This window comes from Rattus norvegicus, chromosome 8 (assembly GCF_036323735.1).
Source record: "Rattus norvegicus strain BN/NHsdMcwi chromosome 8, GRCr8, whole genome shotgun sequence".
Classification (NCBI taxonomy): Eukaryota; Metazoa; Chordata; class Mammalia; order Rodentia; family Muridae; genus Rattus; species Rattus norvegicus.
The window spans coordinates 122,469,037-122,496,210 of NC_086026.1; the positions used below are offsets into that span (position 1 = coordinate 122,469,037).

General features: G+C 45.0%; 1 protein-coding gene across 2 annotated transcripts in view; it reads right to left on the reverse strand.

Annotated features, from left to right (window-relative positions):
• Positions 1-186: 186 nt before the first annotated feature.
• The window catches only part of Pdcd6ip (programmed cell death 6 interacting protein), a 55,771-nt gene continuing 28,783 nt past the window's right edge, over positions 187-27,174 (reverse strand). For both annotated transcript variants that reach the window (NM_001029910.3, XM_006243997.4), the window contains exons 10-18: positions 25,260-25,437; positions 22,213-22,324; positions 21,049-21,218; positions 10,783-11,031; positions 9,475-9,609; positions 8,419-8,513; positions 5,375-5,495; positions 4,279-4,469; positions 187-3,397 (exon numbers count right to left, since the gene is read on the reverse strand). In NM_001029910.3, coding sequence (NP_001025081.2) covers positions 3,223-3,397; positions 4,279-4,469; positions 5,375-5,495; positions 8,419-8,513; positions 9,475-9,609; positions 10,783-11,031; positions 21,049-21,218; positions 22,213-22,324; positions 25,260-25,437 — 1,426 coding nt within the window. In that variant the 3' untranslated portion in view covers positions 187-3,222. The remainder of the gene's footprint in view (positions 3,398-4,278; positions 4,470-5,374; positions 5,496-8,418; positions 8,514-9,474; positions 9,610-10,782; positions 11,032-21,048; positions 21,219-22,212; positions 22,325-25,259; positions 25,438-27,174) is intronic.

The window sequence follows — 27,174 nt, forward strand, 5'->3', positions numbered from 1 at the left end:
AGAGCCTCCGTGTGCCCGTACAGTTAAACCATGCGCTAGGCAGCTATCACAAACCAAGGGGCTTCCTTTGCACTCTCACACACTAGGCGGAGGGTGTCGCTGCCCAATCCACGGATCGTCGAGGCAGTCGGAGAAACTGAAGCTCGAGGAGAAACACTTTAAATAAGAATTCGTACTCCACAGAAGTAAGAATCTCTCAACTTTTATTTCTAGGATACATTCATCCGGAATCTTTGTTTCTTTACAATTTTCCCCCTAAGAGAAATAAATGAATACAATAAAAATAGAATCCAACTACCAGCAATGTCTGTAACCAGAAAGGAATCTAAAGTCTCCGGTGTGATAATATAGGATATATATTCTTTAAAAATATAAATTTCATACCAGAAATAAAGCCTGAATATTCTCTTTTGTTAAAAATATAATTTTCCTTCTTTGCTCTTCCATTTAGTTCTAAAGTCTGTACTTAAACCAGCAATTTTAACTCTTCTTGGAAGGCCGTGCCCAGCTGCGCCCGGTTCCACACTATGGGTCAACTGACTGCACGTCTGAGAAGTGACAGGCCACAGGGCTGTAGCAAGGCTTCAAGACATACTAGTCACGGACTTAAAAACTCCCACTAGCAAACTGAGGCCTGGTTACTATTTTACCTGTTCATGAAATTAGGAAATGTACACAAATTTACAAACTGTAAATCTCAATTGGGGAAAAAAAGATACCGCGAATCTGTCTTGGCTAGAAAGGTAGCTGGCTGGGACAGAGGTGGGTTATACTGGGGGACATAATTGCAAAGGTGCCGGGGTACAGACTCGGGGTCTCAGAGACTGGTTGCTATGCAGCGTGACATGCGACCACTCAATCAAGAAAGGGACCAAAGAACAAAGAAACGGTTCTTCAGCTCAGAGACCGACACCACACTGAGTAGTCAAGCCACCCATCCATCGCTGGGGGCAGGAAATCCAAGTTGGATGGTTTCCCCTCTTCTGACTGGTGTCTCCACAAAGCTTCAGTAGTTGGCAGGTAATCCACTTCTTAAGAGGCTTAAAAAGCCAACATACATGGCCTGGGGACAGGCACCTCCACTTAAGAAGGTTGCAGAAAGTCTCATTATAAACACGGGATAACATACTTAAGCCAGAGTGGAACCTTCTACCTCCGAGTAAACAGCCATCGTGCGTGCTAACTTCTGCAGTGTGTTCTAAAGAGCACAGCCAACGGAGCACAGTTAGGGTGTGCTGATGGTGAGGGACGCCATCTAGACAACAGGCGCATGAGGAGGCTTCCGGCCAGCAAACCGAACAGGCCTAGGAAGGCAAAGTTGGCGCTGCAGGGTAAGGGCACCTGACCCGAGACCGGAGCATCCTGAGCAGCGTGAAGGGGGAGACACCTGGCAAGAGGCTTCCCTCAGGAGCTGAGCTGGGAGGCAACTGGAAGGGGCCCTCCCCCGCTGACTGTCCGCTGTGAGCCTGGAAGCATAGCACAGGGCAGGAGGAAATGGCCGCCGGCCTGACCCCTCCTCCCTTTGGCTCTCTGATGCACTTGCCCTTCCCGTTAGACCTCCAACCCCCTTTCCCCAAGAGAATATTCAGGCCACTTTTTTTTTCTTTTTTCTATTTTTTTCTTTTGGTGGTTGTTTTGCATTAGTAAGGAATACACTAGCAGTCTGGGAGCTCCCTAACTCGGGGGATGTCTCGTGTCAGTATAAGAACTCAGGAGGGGAGAATATAAAATTCAAATGCATTTACAGAGGATTCAAATACACTGTCTCATACACCGAGTACCGCGGAGCACGGAGCTGAGCAATGGCACGTTTGTTACGTTTTGTCGAGGTTTAAGCCAATGTCCACATTCCCGGCGATTGGTCTGTGTTTTCTGCATACAACAAAGCACGGAGCTTTAAATACACACATTTAAACCAGTTTACTCCCTTGTACAATCGTATCTTCAGTCTTACATTTGAAAGTATCAGCCTGAATTGTCATTGAGAGCAATGAGGACTAAGTGACAGTATCATTTAAACGAGATGAGAAACAAGATGTCAGCATTAAACTTAGAAGACAAACACAGATTAGGAAATCTGTCTGTACGCCTGTTCTGTTGGACAAGAGCCTCGCACAGGCAGAGCCCCCGAGACCTCACTGTTTGGGGCTTGCACGCAGCCCCACCAATTGTCTTACATGCTCCTGGATTACAGAATAACCTCAGCTTCCAGGAACCACAGAAAATAAAAAATCATAATATGAAATTTGAAAAGAAGGGTTAAGAAGATCTGTTCCAGTACACTGCGCACAGTCACCATCACAGGACAAGAGTAGATGGAGCCAAGGACGAGAAAGGCACAGGAGCTTTCGCCAGGCTCTACACATCCTGGCACTGTACGGCTAAAACTACTCACTTTGACCGGATTATGGGTAAGGGAAGTGAATTATTACCAGAATTTGCATCATTTTCTTGGAAAATCTAATAATAAAACATTAAATACATACTTTTAAATTTTATATTTATTTGAAGAATCTTTGGTAACAATTGTGTGTGTCTCCCACATTATAGGACTTTTAAAAATCAGTGTCAACAGGACTGACTAAGGAGAGTATGGCAGACAAGCTGGTGCGCTTGGGCTCTCAGGGCAGCCCTCACCTGACTGCCAGTCTGCAGTCCATGCAGTCCAACACAGTACACGGAGCCTGTGAACATACAAAGGAGAGGCTAACACCAGAAAGGAATCAGACAGCAATGAGAATCAAGGACAAACCATAACAATGACAACTGTTCGTAAGTAATTTATTTTTAAATTATAAGATTTACAATGCCTTGATTATGCAAAATATCATAATAGAAATTAAACTAAATCAATAAACCAAGAGAAAGAAAACTTTTTCCTTAAATATCAGTATTTAAGCCATCCTTGTCCCAACCTCATCTTATAAAGTATGCTAATTTCAAAGGTTTCACTTGCAGGTTTAATTGTCATTTTCAGCGTTTTATGGAACTGTAATTTTTTCCATTGCTATCATAGCTAGCGTTTATGCTGCAACAGCAGCAGAATCTCACAAGTGCGATCAAATGTGGAGGTGGGGCCCAGCCTTCGGTTTTATCCACAGACAGAAATCATCCACAGGCATCAGGAGAGCGAGATATTCTCGAGTGGCCAGAGTGTGGCTTAGAGCGTGGTGGCAGCCGCTGTCCTGTCGCTCTGATCTGAACCAGCAGCGCGTGGTGGCATTACTGCTGTGGATAGTATGACTGCTGCGGGGGCTGAGGGAAGGGGTAGGTAGGCTGCTGGGGTCCTGGGTACGGAGCCTGTCCAGGGCTCTGGTGATACACCGGTGGGTACGGCATATTGTACTGGCCATATGTGTAGGGGTTGTAGCCCATGGGCATGGGCATTTGGCAATACCTGATGGTGACAAGAAAACAAACAAAACACTGGTTGGTAAACCAGACCCCAGAGTGCGACACACAGTCACTACTTGAGTCAGCGCTCACCAAGAGCCACTTTCCTCTGTTTCAATCTTCTGAGGAAGAGGAGTGAGGCAAAGGTCTTCTTTCAAGATACACAGAGAAAAAGCATTCCTACCATTAATTAAAAAGAATATCACACTTCTAACACTACCCAGGAAATAATAATGTTGAATCCAACTATTAACAGCATATAAAGACAGAGACAGCTCGTTTTAACGAGGCAATCTAGTTCTCTAAGTATGTTTCTCTGTGGAGCTGGAGAGATGGCAAGTAGTTAAGAGAACCAGCTGCTCTTCTAGGACAGAACCACGATGGGTGGGTGGATGGATGGATGGATGGATGGATGGATGGATGGATGGATGGATGGATGGATGGATGGATAGATGGATAGACAGACAGATGAACTAATGAATGATGCCCCCAAAACAAGGCTAACCTTTGAATGTATCCCATAACTGTCTAAGTTTCTATTCATCTGTTTATTAGATACTGAGATTTCCAAGCACCAGTATATAAACAAGGCCTGTCTTTGCTTCATATAAATAAGGGCAGCCATAAAATATATACTGAATTTCAAACAGAAGAGATATATTTATATAAATACAAGATGTAAAAAATAAAAATATATATCCTAGACACCTAGTAAATAGCTATTCAGCTACTCAAACAAGTAATTATAACATGATCTTTAATTTCTGGGCAAGTTGACATGGCTAATTCATGAATCTGTGTTGAAAGAAGGGACAAACCTGCCATAAAGATTAGTCACAGCTAGAAATTACTCGATCCCTAGTGACACAGGGTGCCACTGCTTACCCGGGATATCCTGGATAGGTGGGATACGGTGGTCCCTGAGCCTGTGGAGGGGGAGCAGAGCCAGGGGTCTGTGGCGGTGCTGCTGAAGCAGTCCCCACCCCTGCAGGGGCAGTAGCGGCAGCAGCAGGAGGAACTCGGTTTGCAGGAAGCACAGGAGGTGGAGGCCGGGCTGGAGGCTGGGGCTTAGCAGGCTGGAAGAGAGACAAGAGTGACAGAATGTGAAGTATGGGTCTCAAAGAGTGGAGAACTAAACCAACAGAGTGCAGACGGCAGTGTGAACATTCGACCAGATACTCCTTCACCGGCCACTCTTAGATACCAGCTTTCTACGCTAGCATGCGGCTGAGTAGAGGCTCTCTCGACATCTGTGAAGACCCACAGTTCTTCCTGGTGCTGACATCTAGTCACACACTGCCTCCACCAACAGTCAGACACACTACTTCTGTCAGGCCCCAAATTCTTTTTACAAAAGTCTTCAAACCTGTGAAAACTTCTAAAACCCTCAGTGGCATATGTAGCGGTGAAACTCTGTGACTGTTAGCACTCCTTTCTCTCCTGTGTTTCTGGAGAGCCACCGGAAGCTGCTGTCTTTACAGCGCAAGCCCTCCAGACAGCAGCCCTCAGCATATCAGCCGAACAATCAAGCTGTTCCCTAGGACTAGAGAATACCCAGGGGGTCCAAGATTCCCTAGGCACCTGAAAGAAAGGTCTCCTATGGCTGCTTCTGTGAACCAAATTCAAATCAAGGTTCACTCCACAAAGACCAGAGTGAATTGTTTGTTCTCATCTACACTTCCCTCCGGTCTCCCAGGGGTCCCAGAGTCTGCACCGCATGCTCTAGGTCTGTGCAGCCATTACTGAGGACACGGCTGGGCATCTGTCTCCAGCACTTCATTCCCTTGTAAGGGAAAGTCCATTCTAAAGCTGTTGTCTCACGCAAGAGAACTCATGAGTACTGGCTGTGTTTACACACTGAAGGCATCAAAAGGTTGGGCCTGGTCAGAGGCGGGACCACCAGTTTCCTCACTGCAGCCAGCCTTCAGAGCTGCCAACCCGTTGCCGAAGACCTGGCCTAGGGAAGACCTGGCCTACTCACCGGCATGGTTCTTGGAGCTGGAGTTGGAGCTGTCGCATGTCCCCCTGCTGGGGAGGACTGATATGCTGGCGGAGGGATAGAAGGAGCGCTGGGCTCTCTGGCAATGCTCTGCTGCAGATCCCTTGAGAAAGACAGGGTTAGTCTGACACCATGACAAACACCCAGGTCACTTTGTTTGTTTTCTTCATACATGAAGTAAAAGTGCCTCCAAATCAGATCAGTATTCTAGAATGTGTTTTCAGTCTCGCCTAGAAAGGAAGTCTATTCTTGCAGCAAAACGAAGTTATAGCCTAATAGTTCTAAAAACTAGCAAAGAGGGTAGATCTTTCAGACATCTTAATTACAACTCAAATATGGAGTGTATAAACTAGGCAAACAGTCTCCTTAGAAGACTGCTTCTTGTCTAATAAGAGGTAATTACAAAACAAAAATACTACAGCCCATTCAGTCACGGAGCCAACATTTCAATCATGATATGACACCAGTGTCCAAACAAAATAAAACCAGGAACCAAGGAGACAGAGGCAGACAGAGCACAGTGTGGGGTAGCCCTGGCTGTATAGCAGAAAGCTTCCCTCAAACAAACAGCAAAGGAGTAAAACTAAGATGGGCACTAATTATGCAAATAATTATGTAAATTCCTAGCGAAATTCTCAACCAGTTACCTAAAGACATGTGGCACTGAGCTATTTTATGTTCAAAGATACTATAACAACGTCACTGGGTAACCTGTCACTAAGGTAGCCTGTCACTGGGGCACTGTCACTGGGGCACTGTCACTGGGGCACTGCCACTGGGGTACTCTGTCACTGGGGCACTGTCACTGGGGTACTCTGTCACTGGGGCACTGTCACTGAGGTACTCTGTCACTGGGGCATTGTCACTGGGGCACTGTCACTGAGGTACTCTGTCACTGGGGCACTGTCACTGAGGTACTCTGTCACTGGGGCACTCTTGTCACTGGGGCACTCTGTCACTGGGCACTGTCACTGAGGTACTCTGTCACTGAGGCACTGTCACTGGGGTACTCTGTCACTGGGGTACTCTGTCACTGGGGTACTCTGTCACTGGGGCACTGTCACTGAGGTACTCTGTCACTGGGGCACTGCCACTGGGGCACTGTCACTGAGGTACTCTGTCACTGGGGCACTCTGTCACTGGGGCACTCTTGTCACTGGGGCACTCTTGTCACTGGGGCACTCTGTCACTGGGCACTGTCACTGAGATACACTGTCACTAGGGCACTAGGGCACTGTCACTGGGGCACTCTGTCACTGGGGCACTCTTGTCACTGAGGCACTCTGTCACTGGGGCACTCTGTCACTGGGGCACATTATCACTAGGGTACTCTGTTACCAAGGTACTATGTTACTGATATACTCTGTCACCAGGGTAAATTCACAAAAGATATGTAACTAAAAAAATACATAAGTATTAAGAGACAGATTTAAAGTCTCTTCAAATCCCAAGTCTGTTCAGTATATTGGAATTAACTTCAAAAGCCTCACTAAACCCCAAGGTCTACACTCAGTGACACATCGTGGCCATCAGTTTCTTGGAGCAGGATCAATAGCTACAGTGGGACCAGCAGTCCTGAAGCCAAAGTCACCCTTATCACAGTCACCCCTCCCACCTGTCACCCACACTTTCCTCTCAAAAAGGGCCCAAGGTGAAAAATACATCAGAGCTATATTCTTCAATGAAAGAAATCGATGTAAGGGCTTAATGTAAGCAAACACTATATAAATGAGGAATTTGTAGTCGATAATAATATTCTAAAGGTCTGACTTTGAAAGATCTAAAATATATACATATACCACAAAGACTTAACATAAGACTTCCCCCTTAATAAACTCCAGTAATTAGCATATTTGTGGGCCAATGAGAATTTCCTATGCCTTACTACTGATATAAGTCAAAGCTACTGTCAGAGCTCAACAAAGTACAACACAGAAAGTAAACCGCCACAACTGCTCCAACGATAGCCACTGACACTGGTGCTTTATACCCTGTGAAAAGAAACTGAAGTAAAAACAAAAACATTCCATTCTTCCAAATGTTTTGCCTTTAATTAAAGCATTTCAATTAACAGTGAAAGTAGGAAATCTGAAGGCAAATGGTCAGTCATAACTGGACAATTAATTATACTGACTGAAGGCACCCAGATCTAGAAAGACCAATACTGAATGTTCTCACTCTAGATTTCTGTGTTCACTTGGAATACCTGCACAAGGCAGGAAACTAGAAAGGGGCCACTGCGGGGAGAGAGAAGAAAGATCTGAAGGGACGTATGGATAATACAGCACAGGTGACAAGACAAAGAGAAGGAGAGAGAGAAGGATGGAGGGCAATGGGAGGGTGAGGAGAGGAAGGCTTAGGGAAGGGATAAACAAATGCTAGGGATGAAAGAGCCATCCAGAAACATACAATTGTATACGTTTCCTAAATATGTATATAGATATATGAAGATGTCTATCTACAGGTGAGTGCATATATATATGTATATATGTGTGCATATACATGTGTGTATGTATATATATATGCATTTGTGTTTATATATACATACATATATGCATATGTATATATATGGGAGAGAGAGAGTGTGAGAGTGTGTGTGTGTGTGTGTGTGTGTGTGTGTGTGTGTGAGAGAGAGAGAGAGAGAATAGGCTTAAGTGAAATTTCTCTACACAGGGGAGTGTGCTGGTTATCAAATGAAAAGTCCAGTACCAAGTATGAATCTCTCCCCCTTAAGCTGTTCGTCAACAGTTCCTAAATCTCTGTGTGAATATGGGTCAAGGCCCCGCTTTCACAGTGGCTCCTGCAAAAGGGACTGTGCTCTCTTCTGAACTATTCACTGTCTTCCCCTCTGCACCCCACTGTACTTCCTCAGCCTCGGTCTCTCTCCTTTCCATTCTTTCATCCCAGATCAGGACGCCCTATGACTGTGAAACACTCAGAGGGAAGGAGAAGGGCAGCGGCTGCGCCAGCATCAGCCGGCTCCCAAACACAGGGCCACAGTAGGATCTGACACAAAACCAACTCACTTCAAGAGCTCATCTCTTTCCGTCTTCCGTGCAAACACTATGTCACTGCATTTGTTCTGGAACCTGACCAGGATTTCAGTCAGCTCATTGTAAAACTATAAGCAAAGAAAAAATACAGATAATAAGTAAAAGTTTAAATCTAGGAAAAAATGCACTCTAACAATAATTTGGATCAATGCTGCTGAAACTAGAGGCTGAGATCACGCACGGGAGACGCATTCATACAATCACCTGAGTAGCTTAGTACTATGTCCTAAGATTGGTAAGGAAAATAAAAGTAATGAGAGGATGTCTGCGGAAGAATACTAACACTAAACATTACAAGACGGGAAGTTAAAATTTTATAACTGTGAACATGTTCCCAATCCTTAGACAAAAGCCAGCTACTAAGTGATGACTGTGAACCCACACTCACGCTGCATAACTCCAATGCGGGCCCCACTACCGTAATGCCCGAGGCTCTCAGAGAAGCCCTCGGGACATCTGCTTGAACAAAGCACTGAGCCCTAGGGACGGTCACCTCACTGTCACCACCCCAGGCGGCACAGTACTTGCTGTCTATTCAGAGCACAGTGAGGACAAGCGTCTTATCCAAGGTGACTGCACTCGGTGACCACCACAGAGTTAAGAACCAAAAGGAACTTTGCATCTGGAAAATTTAAAAATCACTTGTCTCAAAAGCAAAATAATCAGAAAGATAAAAATGCATTTCTCTAAACCCTTTAAGGGACAAAGCAAAAAAGTACTCAGAATCTACCTCTGATACTCAGGCAGGCTCCAAGTCTGTCCTCACCACCTCCTTCCACCACACATCAGTCCCAACTGAGATGTCATCACTGGCTCCGGACAGCTCGGATTCCTGCTCCCTGCAATACGCTAGCCAGTACCTCTCCATAGAGCGCCTCCTTCAACGTTCCACTGAGAGTTCCCCCTCTACAAGCCTGACACCAAGTCAAAAGCACGAAGCTTGGTCACTTGGAAGGACCAGCAGCAGCAGCCACGTTCCTTCCTCCCCCTCTGTACATCTCAGCTCTAGTCTCATGCGCGCACGCATACCTTTGTGCCCTCTTTCAAGTTAGCTACGAGCTCCACGAAGTTGTCGTACGCGGTCGCTAAGTTCTTCAGGACCTCTTCCCTCAGGCTGGCCTCACTGTTAGACTGCTTCATTTTGGAGAATTCCTGGTGTGAGACCTTTGTAAACAAACAAAATGTGTATTTTATAAATTTAATTCAGCTTGAAATACTTTTTCATTTATTATTTATTGCATACACATGTGTGTGTAGGTATGCGTATGTCACAGTACACATCCGAAAAGTAAGAACACAAATTTCAAGAGTTGGTTCTCTCGTTCCACCACATGGAATCCTTCACATAAGGACTGAACGCAGGTCCTCAGGATTGGTGACGTGCACCTTTAGCCCCTGAGCCATCCTGATAGCCAATCAAAATATTTATAATAGGAATGGAGTGTAGTGGCGCATGACTTTAATCCCAACACTGGGGAGGCAGAGGCGAGCAGATGTCTAACACGATTGAGCCCTCAGGCTTCCATCTCCCAGGACAAAAGTGTAACAACAATGTGCTGCTCTCTTTTCAATTAAGAAATCATGATTGCTGATCTGCACATTTACAAGAAATACGGGCAATGTTTCATGCCAGTACACTGCTTTGACTTTTTTCTTAAGTAAAATATCACAAATCCAATGGATATAAAAATATAATCAGTAAGTTACCAACTTCTATCATTCTATAACACAAAAATACCCAGACAAAAGCTGTTTATTTGATAACACTTTATACTACTATAAAATTCTGCACATTCACTATAAAAAGGCAAAGTCTCGAGTCCTGTCAGTACAAACTACTGATGTGCAAATGCACAGCTAATGTCTAATTATGTATTAGCCAGATGATTCTGAAGGCATTGATGAGCCCAACTAATGTTGATTCTTCCCTACACATAGCAAGAAAACTAAAAAGGAAACATCACAAGTGATTTGGAAAACACTTGTCTGAAGTAACAAGGCCTTCTCACCAGCATGCCACCCCCTAGTCAGTCAGAGGTGGCTGTGTTTCTAGTGCAGGGAACTGAGCTTAGGTCATACCCCAGGTAAGTACAGCCAACCCTAGAGATGTTCAGCCATCGAGAGCTCACACTGCTTTGAACCCCAGCACTTGGGAGGAAGACACACAAAGGTAAGACACACAGTGACAGTTGTTAGTTCTAGGCCAGCCTGAGCTGAAAGCCCTTGATTTTTGTAAACTCTACAGACATACCATGCTCTATTCTGTGAGTCCTTTCACTTTTACATTTTTTAATGGTCATAGGCTGTCATATACCTCCAATTTAAAAAAAAATTTACCTGTATATTTTTTAGAAGTCCCTCCTGTTTCTTCAGAGACTCTTGAACTTTAGTTGTTAGCCCACCATAGATCCGATCCAGCTCAGTGACAGAAAGAGCCTCCTCATTTATCACGCCATCTTGGGCCAGAGCTGTCAAAAACTTGCTTGTCATGTCAAAATTCACTGACTTCAGGTCATTCTCAAGACCCTCTCTTTCCTTCTTTATTTCATCAAGATTTGATAATAAGGATTTTAAGACATTTACAACCTAAACAACAAACACATCCATGGTCAATGGTAGGGCATCCCTGGGACAAAGCTCAGACTGAGGAACGCAACCCCTGAAGACAGGGTTCTCACCATTTTTTATACATTCAAAACATAAAACTTTAGTACTGAAAATAAATGGGCCTGTCAAACAGTTACTGCAGAGGAAATATTCCAGGCTAGGTTTGTTTTTACTCGCCTTTAATCCAAGCATTGGGAGGCAAAGGCAGGTGGATAACTGTTGATTTCAACCTGAACTACACAGTAAGTTCCAGGCCAGCCAAGGCTACACGGAGAGAGCATGTCTAGAAAGGAGAAGGGGAGGAAGGGGAAGAAGGGAAAGGGGGAGGGGAAGAAGGGAAAGGGGGAAGGAGGAGAAGGGAAGGAAAGGATAGGGGGAGGGGGAAAAGAGGAAGGGGAAGGGGGAAGAAGGGGAAAGGGGAGGGGGAGGGGGAGGAAGAGAGAAAGGGGGAAAAAATGACCAGGGAAGGTAAGTCCCTGAAAGGTCCACAGCAAGATGGAAATAGTCCTTTTTTAGGGCCACTGTAAAGACCACGGGGACCCATACAAAGTGTTCAACAGAACTCCCTGCGGATGGCCAAGCATCTGCACCACGCACCCACCACTCCCTGGCACTCGACATTTGTGATTCCCCACACAGGGCCAGCCAAGCCCACTGTGCAGGCTGGCGCCCGAGCTTTACGGTTGACAGCAAACTGCACACATTTTGAACTACATAGAAGCTTGGAAATCTAAGATAAAAATCAGAAACAGATCAGGACTTAAAGTTCTGTTTATTTAGTGAATTTAAACTTACCTCTCTAATTATGTGCCATAATTTTATCTGGCAAAGTGAAGTAGGGTTTGTAAGTTTAAAATGTTAGAAAATCTATATAGTGGGAGGGCTGGGGAGATGGCTCAGTGGGTAAACATTAGGACCTGAGCTTGGATCCCCAGTGCCATGTTTAAAAAGAAAAGGTGAGAAGCAGTAGCACAGCCTGTGACCACTCTCGGCTCCTACCCCACCCCAGCAGGAAGTGAAGAGGAACCGGAAGAGGAACACAGGGACTTATGGGGCTAACGGTCAAGCCAAACAATGCCAAGCTGTAGACTTACTGGGAGGTCCTCTTTCAAAGAATGAGGAGAAATGATAGAGAAGATACCCAGTGGCAACCTCTGACCTCAAGCGCGTGCTCCTGTACATGTGAGCATGTGTTTGCACACGCACGCACCACAAAAAATTATTGAATTTCCTATTAGCACACTAAAGTTGATAATGGACTAAGTTGATTTTAGATCTCTGTACAGACTGCATGACTAACAGGAAATGAGAATGAAGGAGGGAGGAAAGGCGAGCTGGTACCATCCTCAGGTCTCACTGCGGATGGGGTCCGGTGGGCAATGAGGGAGGCCTCCCCACCACTGTAATAGTATAACTGCCCATGTCCACTGGCACACTGAGTGACACAAAACAGAGAGTCCTAGCAAACTAGTGGAACCTCAGAATAGGCCCGGAACTAGGCAGTGGCTGTTCCCCCTCTTTAAGAAAGTCCCCTCAGGGGGCTGGGGATTTAGCTCAGTGGTAGAGCGCTTACCTAGGAAGCGCAAGGCCCTGGGTTCGGTCCCCAGCTCCGAAAAAAAGAACCAAAAAAAAAAAAAAAAAAAAAAAAAAAAGAAAGTCCCCTCAGGTGCTGACAGCCCACTACCTCCCCACAGAGCCAATGGAATGGCTGGCTACTCTAGAACTCATGTAGTTTGCCCATTGGTCAAAAGGCTGTATAAAATGCTTGCTGCTGTCGATGATGGTCTCCGGAATCTGTGTCCCTAGGTCCATGACTCTGCCTCCCTTACCCTTTCCTGATCCCAGTTCCCACATCTCATCAGCCAAAAAGGAGTAAGCTGGAGAGAAAAGGAAATTTGCAGAAGGGCAAGCCAGCTAGGACCCACAGCTGGAGCACCACTGTCTGATGACTAACCGTGTGTCTCGGACACAGCACAGAAACTTCAACTTAGATCCTCTCACCAAACAGCAGGTCTAAATGATGGCGAGAATCACCCCCACTATGAGCTACCAGTAAGAGCTGATGGAAGGGACACATATGGACACAGGTTCCTCCCCAGTGACAAACTGCACACAAGCAGTGAAGATTGTGGGAAGAGCCCTAGGGTTTCTCAGAATGGGTCTAAAACCAGCTCTATTTACCGAGAAAGCCAGCCTACCTCCTGGTTTTCATGCACATCACTTTCTAACCATGGAAATAACGACAAGTTCCTACACTTGGCAAGTCTTGTGTTATTTCAAAATGCCATGGTCCCAAGTCTCTGAAATATATCGTTTCAAACAACTGATTTATGATTGTGTGAACACCACATACAGACCAAGACAGCCGGCTCTTGGTCTCGTGTCACAGGGGCCTCTGTGCTATCCCGGTGATTAACGGGCGCCCACACTAGCTTAACTACAGTTCAGTCTGCCTGATCCTGCCCTAATTTTAAGAAAGTGGATAACGAGAAAAATGGATTGAAGTGCTTGCACAGACGAATGGCTAGTATAACAACCACAACCACAACAACCACAACAACCACAACCACAACAACAACCACAACAACAACCACAACCACCACAACCACAACCACAACCACAACAACCACAACCACAACAACAACAACAACCACAACCACAACAACAACAACAACCACAACAACCACAACCACAACAACCACAACAACCACAACCACAACAACCACAACCACCACAACAACCACAACAACCACAACAACCACAACAACCACAACAACCACAACAACCACAACCACAACAACCACAACCACAACCACAACAACCACAACCACAACAACAACAACCACAACAACCACAACCACAACCACAACAACCACAACCACAACCACAACAACCACAACCACAACCACAACAACCACAACCACAACAACAACAACCACAACAACCACAACCACAACAACCACAACCACAACAACAACCACAACAACCACAACAACCACAACAACCACAACAACCACCACTGTCTAAATACTCTCAGATACTCTAATTTGAGGCTCACACTCATTATCATATCAAAATACACAGAGGTCTAATGCACTTACTTAGTTCTCTCTTTTCAGTAGCTGCCATTATATGATCTTTCTTTAACAGGGTCCCATGTAGTCCAGGATGGCCTTTAACTCTCAAGCCTCCGAGTGCTGATATTATAGGTGTTTAAGTTTGTCGTTACTAATACATCTGCATGTAATCAGCTTTTAAAAGAACTGCCTGAATTACTTTATTAAATTAAGCTGCCAGCAGTTACTGTTCCATCAAATGTGGGACAGCTTTCTGAGCTACTGTGTCAATTACGCTAACTACCATTCCAGTTAGTGACTCCCTTCACTTGATAAGCAGACAACAGACTGATCCGGCAAGGACGGAGGAATGGCTGGGATCTGAGACAAGGAAAAGGCATGGTAGGGTAAAAAGTCCTTAAAGAAAATACAAATGTAAACAAGTCCTTGGATAGGATGGAGTTAACAGGTCAGGGCCACAGCACAGAACCAAGAAGCAGAAGGATTAGGAGGAATCCCCACAAGCTGCCAGTGCTCCTCTCGACGTAAGGAGACAGTGACTTGTGGCAACAGGCTCAAGAGGTCCCAGCCTCTACAGAGTAATAAAGTCTATGGGACGGGTGAGGAATAGACGCAGGCTCAGAAAGCAGATAAATCACTGAGTTGACTAAGTTTTACAAACAACAAAAATCACTCATGAACACTGAAATTAAATATCACATAATGTCCATACATCATGAACCATTAGTCTCCATTTTCATGATCATTTAAAGCTTGTAAGAATGGGGGGTGGTCAGGAAGGTAGGAAGGGGTGGGTTGGTGGGGGAATACCCTCATAGAAGCAGGTGGTTGAGGATGGGATAGGGGGTTTAAATGATGGGAAACCGGGAAAGGGGATAACATTTAAAATGTAAATAAGAAATATCCATTAAACAATGAAGAAAAAAAGAGAGAAATAAACCTTTTCATCTTCCTCAAAAAAAAAAAAAAAAAAAAAGAATGGGGGGTGGTAGGGACAAGGCAACACATGAGGTGGCAGCTGTGTTCAGAATATAAACTGAATGAATGAATGAATGAATGAATGAATGGAAAGAAGCCCATAAGAACCATTCTTAGCTTACATGTTATATCAAACCAAGAGGTGACTGGGCCCACAAGGTCTGTCTCAGACTGGGTCTCAGACTATGGAAGCCTTTATGGCCTTAACAGCACTAAATACACTAGCGGCATGAGGAGCTATCGGCTTCCCAGTCAGCTCTCAGACTCAGTCTGTCACTTTACTTCAAAGAAGGTAATATAAGGTACAAACAGCAACAGAGAAACAGGACTCAGCACAGCTAACTTGGAAGCTTTGCCTGCATGAGGGCCGCCATGCTCAGTACAGCTACGGGTACACAAGACACCTCTGGTCTACAGTCAGCCTTCTCAATGTCTGCTGATAAACATTCTCTTAGAGAGATGACTCAGAAACTAAGAGTGCTTGTTGCTCTTCCATAGGACTTGAGTTTAGTGCCCAGCACCCACACAGGGCAGCTCACAACTGTCTCCAACTCCAGCTCCAGGGGCTCCAATGCCTTTGGCCTCCAGTGGCATCTGCACTTCCGTGGCACCATGTGCAAGGCTCAGGTCCCACAGACACAGCAGTGGTGAGCACAACTGTAATCCCAGGATTGAAGGAGAGGCGGAAGGGTCAGAAGTCCAAGGTCCTCTCCAGCTACACAGCAAGTCTGAGCTACATGAGACACCGTCTTAAAAGAGGAAGGGGAACAGGAGAAAAGCCGCTCAGAAAGCATAGCTTAGGCAGTACTCCCCCATGAAGGTTTGTTTTTTGTTTTGTTTTGTTTTGTTTTAATGAGATACCCACTCCTCTGGCCAGAATCCCATTGGGTGAGGCCTGGCAGGCCCAAAACAAAGTCTCAGGCTCCCATGCACAAGGCCAGGTGGTAGCCCCAAGCATCCAGCGGAAGGACCTTTGAGTACAGCCCCGGCAGTTTGAACACTTTTCAGACAACAAGCTTCTTCATGATAACATAAAAATATCTCCATCAGCAAACTTTGGCTTCTGAAAAAGTATATGTCACAAAACTTTATCAATTCAATAACTGTTTCAAATGGTTAGGTTTTTGTTTTTTGTTTTTCTCTTTTAAGAAAATAGAAACCTAACAATAAGAGACACCTTGGTGGTCTTTTTATATCAGTTAGAGACAGAGTCCTTTGTTTATCTTAGCCTGGTGCCTGGCTTGGTGGCCAAAGCTCTTTTATGCCTAGGACTCATAAAAATCAAGTCAAATCAAATCAAATCCAGACAGTGCAGCACAGAACAAAGATAGACCTGCAGTCTATGATGTCACCCACAGACCTGGCCTTCCAGCAAGAACAGAGGATGTCACCTAGAGGTCCAGCAGCCATGTGGCAGCCTGCAGAGGGAGCCACTGCAGAGGGAAAGTGTGTGGTGCACAGATGAAGAGAGAGGGAAGCGGAACAGCTTGAGTGGGGGGGTACACCGTGGCGCCAGACAGAATTCCTGGTAAGGTTGAAGCAGGTTTAAAAACACCAGGAATTTGTATTTTTAATGGTCCTTCCATAATGGTCACGTGTGGGCGGCATGCCTGCCTCTCCCTGTGATGCTGGAGCACCGACAGCATGTTGCTCAGGGGAGGCAGAACACAATCCGAGATGGGGTCCCAGTCTCTGTTTCCCCAGGGAGAAACAGCCGGGAAGTTGGGACAGATGTTGTGGTTCTCTATCTCCTGTGTACCCAGACACCACCAGGGACCTCAAGGAGTTGAGAATGGTGGTTCCCAGCCTCCTGTACACCCAGGCGCTGTTGGGGACCGCAATGAACAAGGGTCTGCAGGCCCACACTTCCCCTACACATCAGGCAGGAAGGGGGTGGCTGAGCCCAGGATGGGGCAAAATCTGGTCTGTTGGATTGAGTGCCGAAAGTGTGGAGGGGCTGGTAGAGAGGCCTCTTCCAGACTTATGCTCAGCTCTTTATGACAAGGCCCCAGTGATCATTGATGAAGAGACTTTTCATTTACCCTCTGCCTGGCCAATCAAAGCTGATCAGGCAACTGCTGCAGAAGAGAGGATAGGGTGGGACTTCTACCAGCCAGGAGAGGGAAGGAGAGAGAAGAAGAAGGCTGATTCAGCCATGAGGAAGGGGTCCAGAGGGACGGCAAGGCAGAAGCTAACTGAAGCCCAGAGGGCCAGACCAATACTGAAATACAAGTATCTCAGGACTTTGGCTGGGAAGTAGCCAGATTAGTTTAGAGGATCAAAAATGATCAATGATTGCCCAGATAAAACTTGATTAAATAAATCTTTTGACTCTGTGTGTCATGATTGGGGAATCAGCTAGGATAGGAAACATAGTTGCTATATTTACTGTGTACATTTATATTAAAGTTACCCTTACAAAGATATTGTCTTTGCTTTGTATTTTGGGGTGTGTGTGTGTGTGTGTGTGTGTGTGTGTGTGTGTGTGTGTGTGTGTGTGTTTTATGGGGGGGGTGCAAGGGCAAAGGGCAGATATGAGAAGACAGAGAGCTGTGTGGGACTGAGGTGCATGATGTGAAACTGATCAAGAATCAAAAGTTTCTAAGAAAGGAAATAGATTTTTAAAGTGATTCCTGATGATATTATGCTATTCTTATAGATGGGTACCTTATCCGCTCATCATCAGAGACTTCCTCTGGCAGCAGAGGAGAGTAGATACGAGATCCACAGCCAGACATTATGTGGAGAAAGCCATCAAATCCCTCCCTTCCCTCAGAAGAGGAGGGGAAGACTGTTAAGAGCCAGAGGGGATGGAGGACGCCAGGAGAACGAGACCCTCAAGTCAGCAGAGCACGGTGCATGTGAGCTCAGGGAGAAGCAGCAAGCACAGGCCCCAGGGTCTGCACAGGTCTTCAGCCCAGCCCTCAGCACAGCGACCCCTGGGACTCCTGACTGAGAGGCAAGCAGATCGGTGACCCTGGTGACCGGGCGCCTGCTCTTAGGAATCTTCCCTCCTAGTGAGCTGCGTGACCAACTTCAACACGACAGTCCTTGCCTGACTTCACTGTATCTATTTGTCATAACAGTCCTTGCCTGACTTCACTGTATCTGTTTGTCAGTCATGCCTGGCTATTGTCTCTAAAGCCTGCTGTTTTCTAGTGAGAGAGAAAGAAGAAGAAACGGTGGGGAGGAACTGGGAGGAATAGAGGGGAGAAACTGTAATCAGGATATATTCCGAAAAGAGTCTTTTTAATAAAAGAAAAAAATGGAAAAAAGAACGCTATTGTGTATCTGCCCGACATTTTCGGTCTTACATGAACTACATGGATTAGAAAACACTAATTAGAAACATTAATTATATATATGCATATTTGTGATGCTAACTACAGAAGACAACATGAATTTGAGAAGGTGCTTTGGGGAGGGACATGAGAAGGATTGGCGTGTAGACAGAGCTGTAGATAGGATCAAACGCACTGTACTCATCTATGAAATTCTCAAGACCAAAAAAGAGAAATAGCTAATAAATATTTCTAAGACTTAAAAAACATTGATTTTTTTTCTCCATACAATGTATTCTGATTACTTTTTCCCTTCCCCCAATTCCTCCTGGTTCCTCCATACCTCCCTGTCCATCCAGATCCATATCCTTTCTATTTCTCCTTAAAAACACAGGCATCTAAGGAATAGTAATAAAATCAAACAAAACCAAATTGAAATAAGTCAAAATAAACAAAGAAAAGAGAGCAAAGAAAAAGAGCAAGAAACACACATATTTAAGACAGAGTCTCATCATATATCCTGGCTAACCTGAACCCCTCTTTGTAGACCAGGTTAACCTTGAACTCAGAGAGATCACAAGTCTCTACCTAAGTCGTTACCTAGGCATGCACTACCATGCCTGGCTTTCAAATGGCAAAGTTTTACCATGAACACTCTGGGTAAACTATCATCAAATTTCATGATAAAAGTCTGAAATAGCTTTGATAGCACATGATGCTTGTCTTAATTAGCAGAGTGCTAAAGATTTTCTTGCCACCTCTGTCAGGAAATCCAGCTTCAATACAAAAATTTAATGTTGATTATAAAAGACTTTACTTTTGTGTGCGATGGCATTAAAGAATATCAAAAGGCCTCTTAATATAAATTAACAATTTAAATTACCAAAAAAAAACCAAACTAAAATGCCAAAAAATGAAGGCTTACTAGTTCTGATTTTGCTTAGCACAAACGATTTTATTTTTCCATTAAAGGGAAATCAAGCCATATAAATTTATCAATACAACGCCAATGGGCTGGGACTGTAGAACTTAACAAACCTTTGGTTTCAATCACAGCATGGAAAGGAAAAAAAAAAAAAAAAAGGACACCAAACGGAATAAGGAAGGTATGTCTCACAAGTAGCTTTCTCTAAAATTTAAAAAAAAAAAAAGCTGCAAAGGGCTGGAGATGCCGCTCTGTAGCTCTGTAATAACACGCTTACCCAGCATGCACAAGGCCCGAAATTCAATCCCCTCCTCTGCCAGGGCAGACACAGAAGGGTTGCAGGTTAAAGACTCACTTGGGCATTTAGAAAGGCTTTGTCTCAAAAAAGAGGGGTTGGGGGTAAGCTGGGGACGCAGCTCAGTGGTAGAATGCCCGTGTAATACGCACCAGGCCCTGGTTCAGTCTGTTGCCGTACCCTGCGCTATCCTCCTTCAGCTTCCTTGCCCTCGCATGCAGCTAGCACTCCTGGTCACCACTCCTGCCGCCCTGGTTTCCTCTCTGCTGAGCTTGCTGGTGAGCGCTGCTGCCTGGGGCCTGCTCTGCTCTCCACCCGTTACCATTTCTCATACACCAGACAAACTCAGCCATGGAGGAGCCTCACATGTGATCACATTCTACCTCTGTTCTCACAAGTGTGCCAACATCCCAAGAAGACTCCCAACTCCTGTCTAAACCCCAACAGCAAGCCCTCATGCTTTTCCTGCGGAGTTTATAAACTTGTAGCCAATCATTGTCATCTTGTATATTACTAATGTTCCGTGCTGGACAACAAGTTGAAATAAATAAAGGCTAGATTCGTTTGCTAATTTTATGAAGCACTTAACATATTATATCACACAGTAAGTCTTGCTAGAATATATAAAATTATTCTATACAAAGAGAAATAAAGAACACTATTAACAACTCTAGAAATCTACTGTGTCTAGAAATGGACCTTTCAATACACTGTGTTCCTTGCTTGCCTGGACTTATTTCTTATGGAGTGGGGAGCGTCTATCCTAGTGCAATGCAACCTACCTTACAACGGCCACCACTACACTCTGCCTGCGTTTTCTCTGCTCTCTAAGACTTCCCCAGGCAGAGGATCTGGGGGTTTTCTCTTTCCACCATCATTAGCAATGTCATCCCGATGCTGCCCATTTACTAACATGCACACCTTGCCACTTTCCCCTTCAATCCAGCCCCATGTGGAACATGATGGGAGCCAAAAGAAAAATCATAAAGAACAAAGAAATTATGGTTGGAAGGCCCGTCTTCTTCACCCCAAGAAGTTTCTGTCCTTTCCAAGCCCCCCCCCCCCTTTTACAAAACCCGAATTAAACACTGTTAGCATATGAAGTACCAGCTCACAAAAGTAACTCAACAAATGAAAATCCCAACAGGGATTAATCAATAACTCCATACCACTCGATGCATAGATCACTAGTTTTGAATAATGACCCTAATTTACTTCTATGTGTGTTTATGTGCCTGTGAGTGGACATGAGTGTTTGGTACTTGGATTCAACCCCAAAGCCTGGTCCAAGCTAAGCAGTGGTCTACCATGAAGCAGTACCTCAAGCCCCCTTCGGCTGTGTTAGAGTGGCAGTAAGACCCCGGCGGGTCTCTACACAGCAGCTTCAACACAGTCCCATGAACACAGGACCACCCGCCTTCTCAAGCTCTCCCTTCTCACCTCACTGCCCTGCATGGTCTTTGCTGGGTTAGCAGAAGGGATGGCGGCATTCAGCTCCGGCTCTGGCTTACACAGAAGGGCGATGGTGTCTCGGTGGGACTGGTAGCGCTCCTTCACCTGTCCATCCGCTTGCACCGCTTTATCTAAAACGGCTCTGAACTTGGCTCCCTCTGGAGAAAGAGTTTCAAGAACTCAGCAGGCTGACAGGGCTGATTAGATTACTAAAGCTCTGGTCCTCAGTTTGCTCTTCCTTCCCTTCTGTAGGCCCTAACTCACTAGACAACAGACCTCAACTTCTATCCATCTGGGCAGCTGTGATTTAGGATAAAAGACACAATTACTTACGAAGCGAGGGTACAGTAATTTGTAGTCACTTGGTTAACATTTGCCCAGTGAAAGAAAACAGACATTTGTCCAGTTTCTTTCTAGAACTCATAAATACAGAAAAAAAAAAATCATTCATGCCAAAATAGGGTAAAACTCACTGAAAAAGTACTCCTCTCTCAAGGAATGCTCTCACTTCAAAGAAAAATAGGATCACTTTCAGAGATACCTAACAGAAATATAAATCTCTAGCTAAAATGAAGACATTTATTGTAAGCACAAATCTTAATAATCAAATTTTAAAGATTATTTATTTATTGTACATAAGTACAATGTCACCGTCTTCAGACACCCCAGAAGAGGGCATCAGGTCTCATTACACATGGTTGTGAGTCACCATGTGGTTGCTGGGAATTGAACTCAGGACCTCTGGAAGAGCAGTCAGTGCTCTTAACTGTTGAGTCATCCCTCCAGTCTGATAATCAAATTCTTAAAAAGCATAATTTATTTCAAAGTAGCTGTTAAGGCTCATTTTTTTAATCACCTAGAATTCACTACTAAGTCAAAAGGGAATTACCAGATCATAAATATCACTTCACACATGTCTTTAAAATGGTGCTTGGAGAAGCCCGAGATTTCTGTGATTAGCTTAACTGCGCCTGTCAGTGAACCTACGTGAGCGTCATTACTCACTACTGTTTGTCTTTGCTAAGGATAAGTGCCTGGGTTTTCCTTATTCACACACAAGTAAAAAGATGAGTTTACAACTGAGTCTAACTTTAAAAACTATTTGGATAAAGGGGAACTTCCTCTCACGCAGCTCATTTGTGCCATGGTTACCTGCTCGTAAAGGCTTGTACAGGTCATTGGATGGAGTCCTTTGCCACCGGTCCTTGAATTTTGCTCTTAAGTCATTATCAGTTGCTTCTTCTTCATCCAACAATCTTAGTGACTTAGGAAAGTAAACAAAAATCATTGTTATCATTTTAAAAAAAGAAACTTCAAACATTTTTGTTGTTGTTTATAAGGTCTGAGAGGGTTGTTCATATGGTTTGGTTTTATGAGTGTCTCTTACATAGACCTGGCTAGTCCAGAACTGGCTATGTAGAGCAGGCTGGCCTCAAACTCATTTCCCTGAGTTGGAATTATAGGTATAAGCCACCAGGCCTGCTATTGTTTTTAATGATCATATCCAGTAAAGGAAGACAACTAATGAGGAGGAAGTATTTCAATACCACTAACTGACTGCTGTGCAGATTTTGTTCTGTTGGAAATGGTCTCAGAATACAACCCTTATTAGCCTCAGATCTGTTATCTTCCTGCCTTCTAAGTGCTGACATTATAGTTGTGAGCTACCACATCAGCTTAGTACACAAAATGGTACATTTCTGTTGCAGAAATCTGAGTCACAACATGACAGAAACTTGATCTGGGGAGGTAGCTCAGTAGTAGTGGAGAGCTTGCCTAACAGGTGCAAAGTACTAGATGGGGTGTGTGTGTGTGTGTGTGTGTGTGTGTGTGTGTGTGTGTGTGTGTGTGTGTGTGTGTGTGTCAGAGTCAGGGTTAAGGGTAGCTATTCTCTTTCTCGGTGAGAGAAAACTGTATCTCGATGGATACAGTGCCTGCTGAGCGCACACAGCCATCGCTTCAGTCTCTAGCACCACATAAAAAATAGGTATAGTAAGCATGGTGGTGGCGTCATAAGCCTTTAATCCCAGCACTTGGGAGGCAGAAGCAGGCGGATCTCTGAGTTCTAGGCCAGCCTGGTCTACAGAGTGAGTTCCAGAAAAGGACTACTCAGAGAAACCCTGTCTCAAAACAACAACAACAATAACAATAACAACAACAACAACAACAACCCCACAGGACAGCAATCAAGTATAGTGTCAAGCGCCAGTAACTTCAGCACTCAGGAAATGGAAGCAGGAGGATTAGAAGTTCAAAGTCAACATTCCCACATGGAGAGGAGAGGGGCTAGGGTCGTTTGAACAAGGATGGCCCCTTAAGGCTTACATATCTGAATGCTCAGTCATCAAAGAGTGGCACTATTTGAGGACTCAGAAGTGTGGCCTTGTTGGAGGAGTGTGTCACAAGGGTCTGAGGTGTGAAAAGCCCACACAGACCTCAGTTGGCTCTCTATGGATCAGGATAGCTCTCTCGGCTGCTGCTCTAGCACTACAAGTGCTACCAAGCTCCCCACCAAGTCGATAACGAGCGGACCCTCAAGAACTGTAAGCAGCCCCCAACCAAATGCTTTCTCTGCCTTAGTCAAGGCATTTCTTCACAGCGAGACAACAGTGACCAAGACAGGAGCTCGCCAGGCTCCACCCTAACCAGCAGCTGGTGGCTGCTGGGGGGGGGGGGGGGCGGCAGTGTTTTCCTTCTGTGGTGTGGGCTCTTATGGGCTGTCTACACGGATAGCATCCATGTGCATGCTAGCAGCACTAACTGGACTTACTGGAGGATGGGGAGAGCAAGAGAACGTGAAGGTAGGAAGGGTAAGTATGGGAGTGGTCTGAGAGGTTGGAGGGGCACTGGAGCTGGGGTTGAAAACATGACATACATGTATGAAACAGGCAAAGAATACAGTTTTTAAATTCTAAAACTAAAATAAAAAAGTAGCTCAGCTGGAAGATGTTAGCCTAGCTTGCACAAAGGCCTGTTCGATGTCATAAACCAGGGTCAGTGATGGACATCTGTCCTTCTAGCCCTTGGCAGGAGTCGGGGGAGGGGTATCAGGCTCAAGGTCATCATCCCCAACTACTCCTAGGCCTGCCAAAATTTCATGAGATTATTTTAAACTAGAAAGAAAGAAAAATACCCACAAAAAGAAAACACTGAGTGTAAGAGTTGTCGGGTGTTTAATACCTTTCTAATAGCTAAAAAACAAAACAAAACAAAACGCCATAAACCCTACCTAGAAAAATTCGCTTTAAACCCAGAGCTCAAAGAAGGACACAGGGAACATGAATTCAGGTCAAACCTCATTCAACATTAAACACAACATGGGCCATGGGATACAAGGACAGGGTGCGAGTGCACATGAATGAGTGCATGTGTAAAACCTACAGTAGTCTCACTTCTTAGTTTAAAATCTTAACTCAGGAAAAGTGTGATTCCACATTTACTAAGAAACCTGAAGTCCAGGTCTGGGGCTGCAGCACAGTTGGTAAAGTGCTTGCCTAGCACTGTGTTCAGTCCCCAGCGCTGCATAAGCTGGGTGTGAGGGTACACACTTGTAATCACAGAGCTCAGGAGGTGCAAGCAGGAGGATCAGAAGTTCAAAGTCATCCTTGGCTACATAGGCCAGCCTGGATAGCAGAATCAAAACCATGAACAGGGGGTTGGGGATTTAGCTCAGTGGTAGAGCACTTGCCTAGCAAGCGCAAGGCCCTGGGTTCGGTCCCCAGCTCCGAAAAAAAAAACAAAAAAAAAAACAAAAAACCATGAACAAAAACAAAAAAACCATGAACAAAAACAAAACCTGATATCTAATACAGAGCCTAATGTTTATACACAAAAGAGATGACTAATTATGAAGTGTTAAGCCTAAACAGTTTGTTTGATTCCCACCAGTATGCACCAATCAATGGCCGTATGATTAATTAAGCTAATACGCATGTATTTTCCCGTAAGAATGGCTCACTGTTCCTCAGTGGAATTCTTCCTGAAGCTAAAAGGCAAATAAGGCACAGTGACTCAACCAGGCAGAGTGCTCCCCCCCAGAAACCCATGAGTCTGAATCCTACAGGCACAGAGTGCTCCCCTCTGGAACCCATGAGTCCTAATCCTACAGGCACGGAGCGCTCCCCGCCCCGGAAACCCATGAGCCCTAGTGGACGCCATGAGAACAGTTTCTACTTGAGAAGGTGTCTTTCCAAACGTACCTCCTCTAATATTTCCCTATTTCTTTGTAGCAGCTCAGGCAGCTCTTTTATCAGCTGGTCGACAGTCTGGATGCCTCCCTGCTCGACTACAGCTGTGGACTTGGTAAGTATAGACTGAGGTACAGTGTCTCCAGACACATCTTCAATTGCTGCTGGAAGGTTAAGGGAAGCCAGTACTCTGCAAAATAGGAAACAAGTTGTGTCATGTGCAAGTCTACACTGCCTTTAAAATAGCAGTCACTTTAGGCACATATCTTTAATCCCAGCACTTGGGAGGCAGGTGATCTCTGAATTCAAGGCCAGGCTGGTCTACAGAGTGATTTCCAAGATAGCCAGAGGGATCAAACTCAAGTGATCAATGCCTGCACCCACTGATCTATGTCAGGAAAACCTAAATTTTGAAAAGGCAATAAATGACTAAGGGTGGTAGAAAGAAGCCCAGTGGTAGGAGTGCACCTAGCATATAAAAGCTGGTATCAGTCCCGGGGACCCTCCATACTCTTACCCACCCTTGTCCCTCTGTAGTTCTGAAGCAAAATAAACCCTTTATATTGCTTTTGTTGTCTAGGTACTTTATCAAAACAACAGAACAGAAACCAAGACACCCCCTCGGGTAGTTTCCACAGTATTCTGTCACATGATAAAATACTGAGTATTATGGGCTGAGTCCTCCCTGGGTCTTGTCCTCAGCACTTGATCCCAGCTGGAGGTGCTTTGGAGTGCGGGGCCCTTTCCAGGTGAGGCCCACGTGAAGGCAGTGGATCAGTGGAGGACAGGCTACAGAAGTCATGGCCCAACTCCACCTCGTGAGCACGCCATAACCAGTCACCCCATGTTCCTGCTACCATGGCCAACTGCTCCCACCCTCAAACCTGCCCTACCACATCCTCTCAAGCCATGAGCCAAAACGAAGACTTCCTCCCCGGGATGCACCCTGTAGGTACTATGTGGCAGCAATGGACAGAATGACTGCTGCACACAGCGACAGCTGCATGCGCTCTAGTGGCCCAGGTGGTGCATAATGTGGCAAACAAGAACGACATGATATACACACTACAGTGTTACATATATGACAAACTGCAGAGCACACAGGCATGTGAGAGTAGCCATGAACTAAGGACGGAGGCACTGAGGGGGAAGCGTGAGGACTGACTTAGGTCATGTTCTTTCTGTAGTAGTTACACATGCACTCAGCACACTGAATAAACTACATTTTAAATGAGTACATTTCATTATATGAAAATTATACCTAATTTTTTAACCCATGGAATGTTTTCTTAATCCAATATAAAAATTGGGTTACAGTCCAGTTCCACGAGTTTTTATTACATGCATTTATTTTGTTGGGTATGCACGCGGACAGTCTCGGCCACAGTATATGGTCCCAGGAGCAGGCGGAAGGCTTGGCAGCCTGTACCTTTACCTGCTAAGCCGTCTCACCAGCCCGGACCATGCCTCCTAAAGGGCTCATCTCCACCCATTTTTGCCTCAATCAATCTCTTGAAATACAAAACAGGAGTGAAATATTCTCACTTTTTTTTCTGTAATTCCATTCCTTCCAACTCTAGATTACCTAAGCTTTTTAATAAAATGACTACAAGAGAGGAAAGAGTGACTGTGTGTGTGTGTGTGTGTGTGTGTGTGTGTGTGTGTGTGTGTGTGTGTGCGCGCGCATGATTCATTTCCAAGCTCATAAAACTAAAAAGAAAAAACTAACAACTAAAAAAGTTCATAGGGGCTGGGGATTTAGCTCAGTGATAGAGCGCTTACCTAGGAAGCGCAAGGCCCTGGGTTCGGTCCCCAGCTCCGAAAAAAAGAACCAAAAAACAAAAAAAAAAAAAACAAACAAACAAACAAAAAAAAAAAACAGTTCATAAATTATTCAAAACACAATCCTGAGAACCTTTAAGTAGTT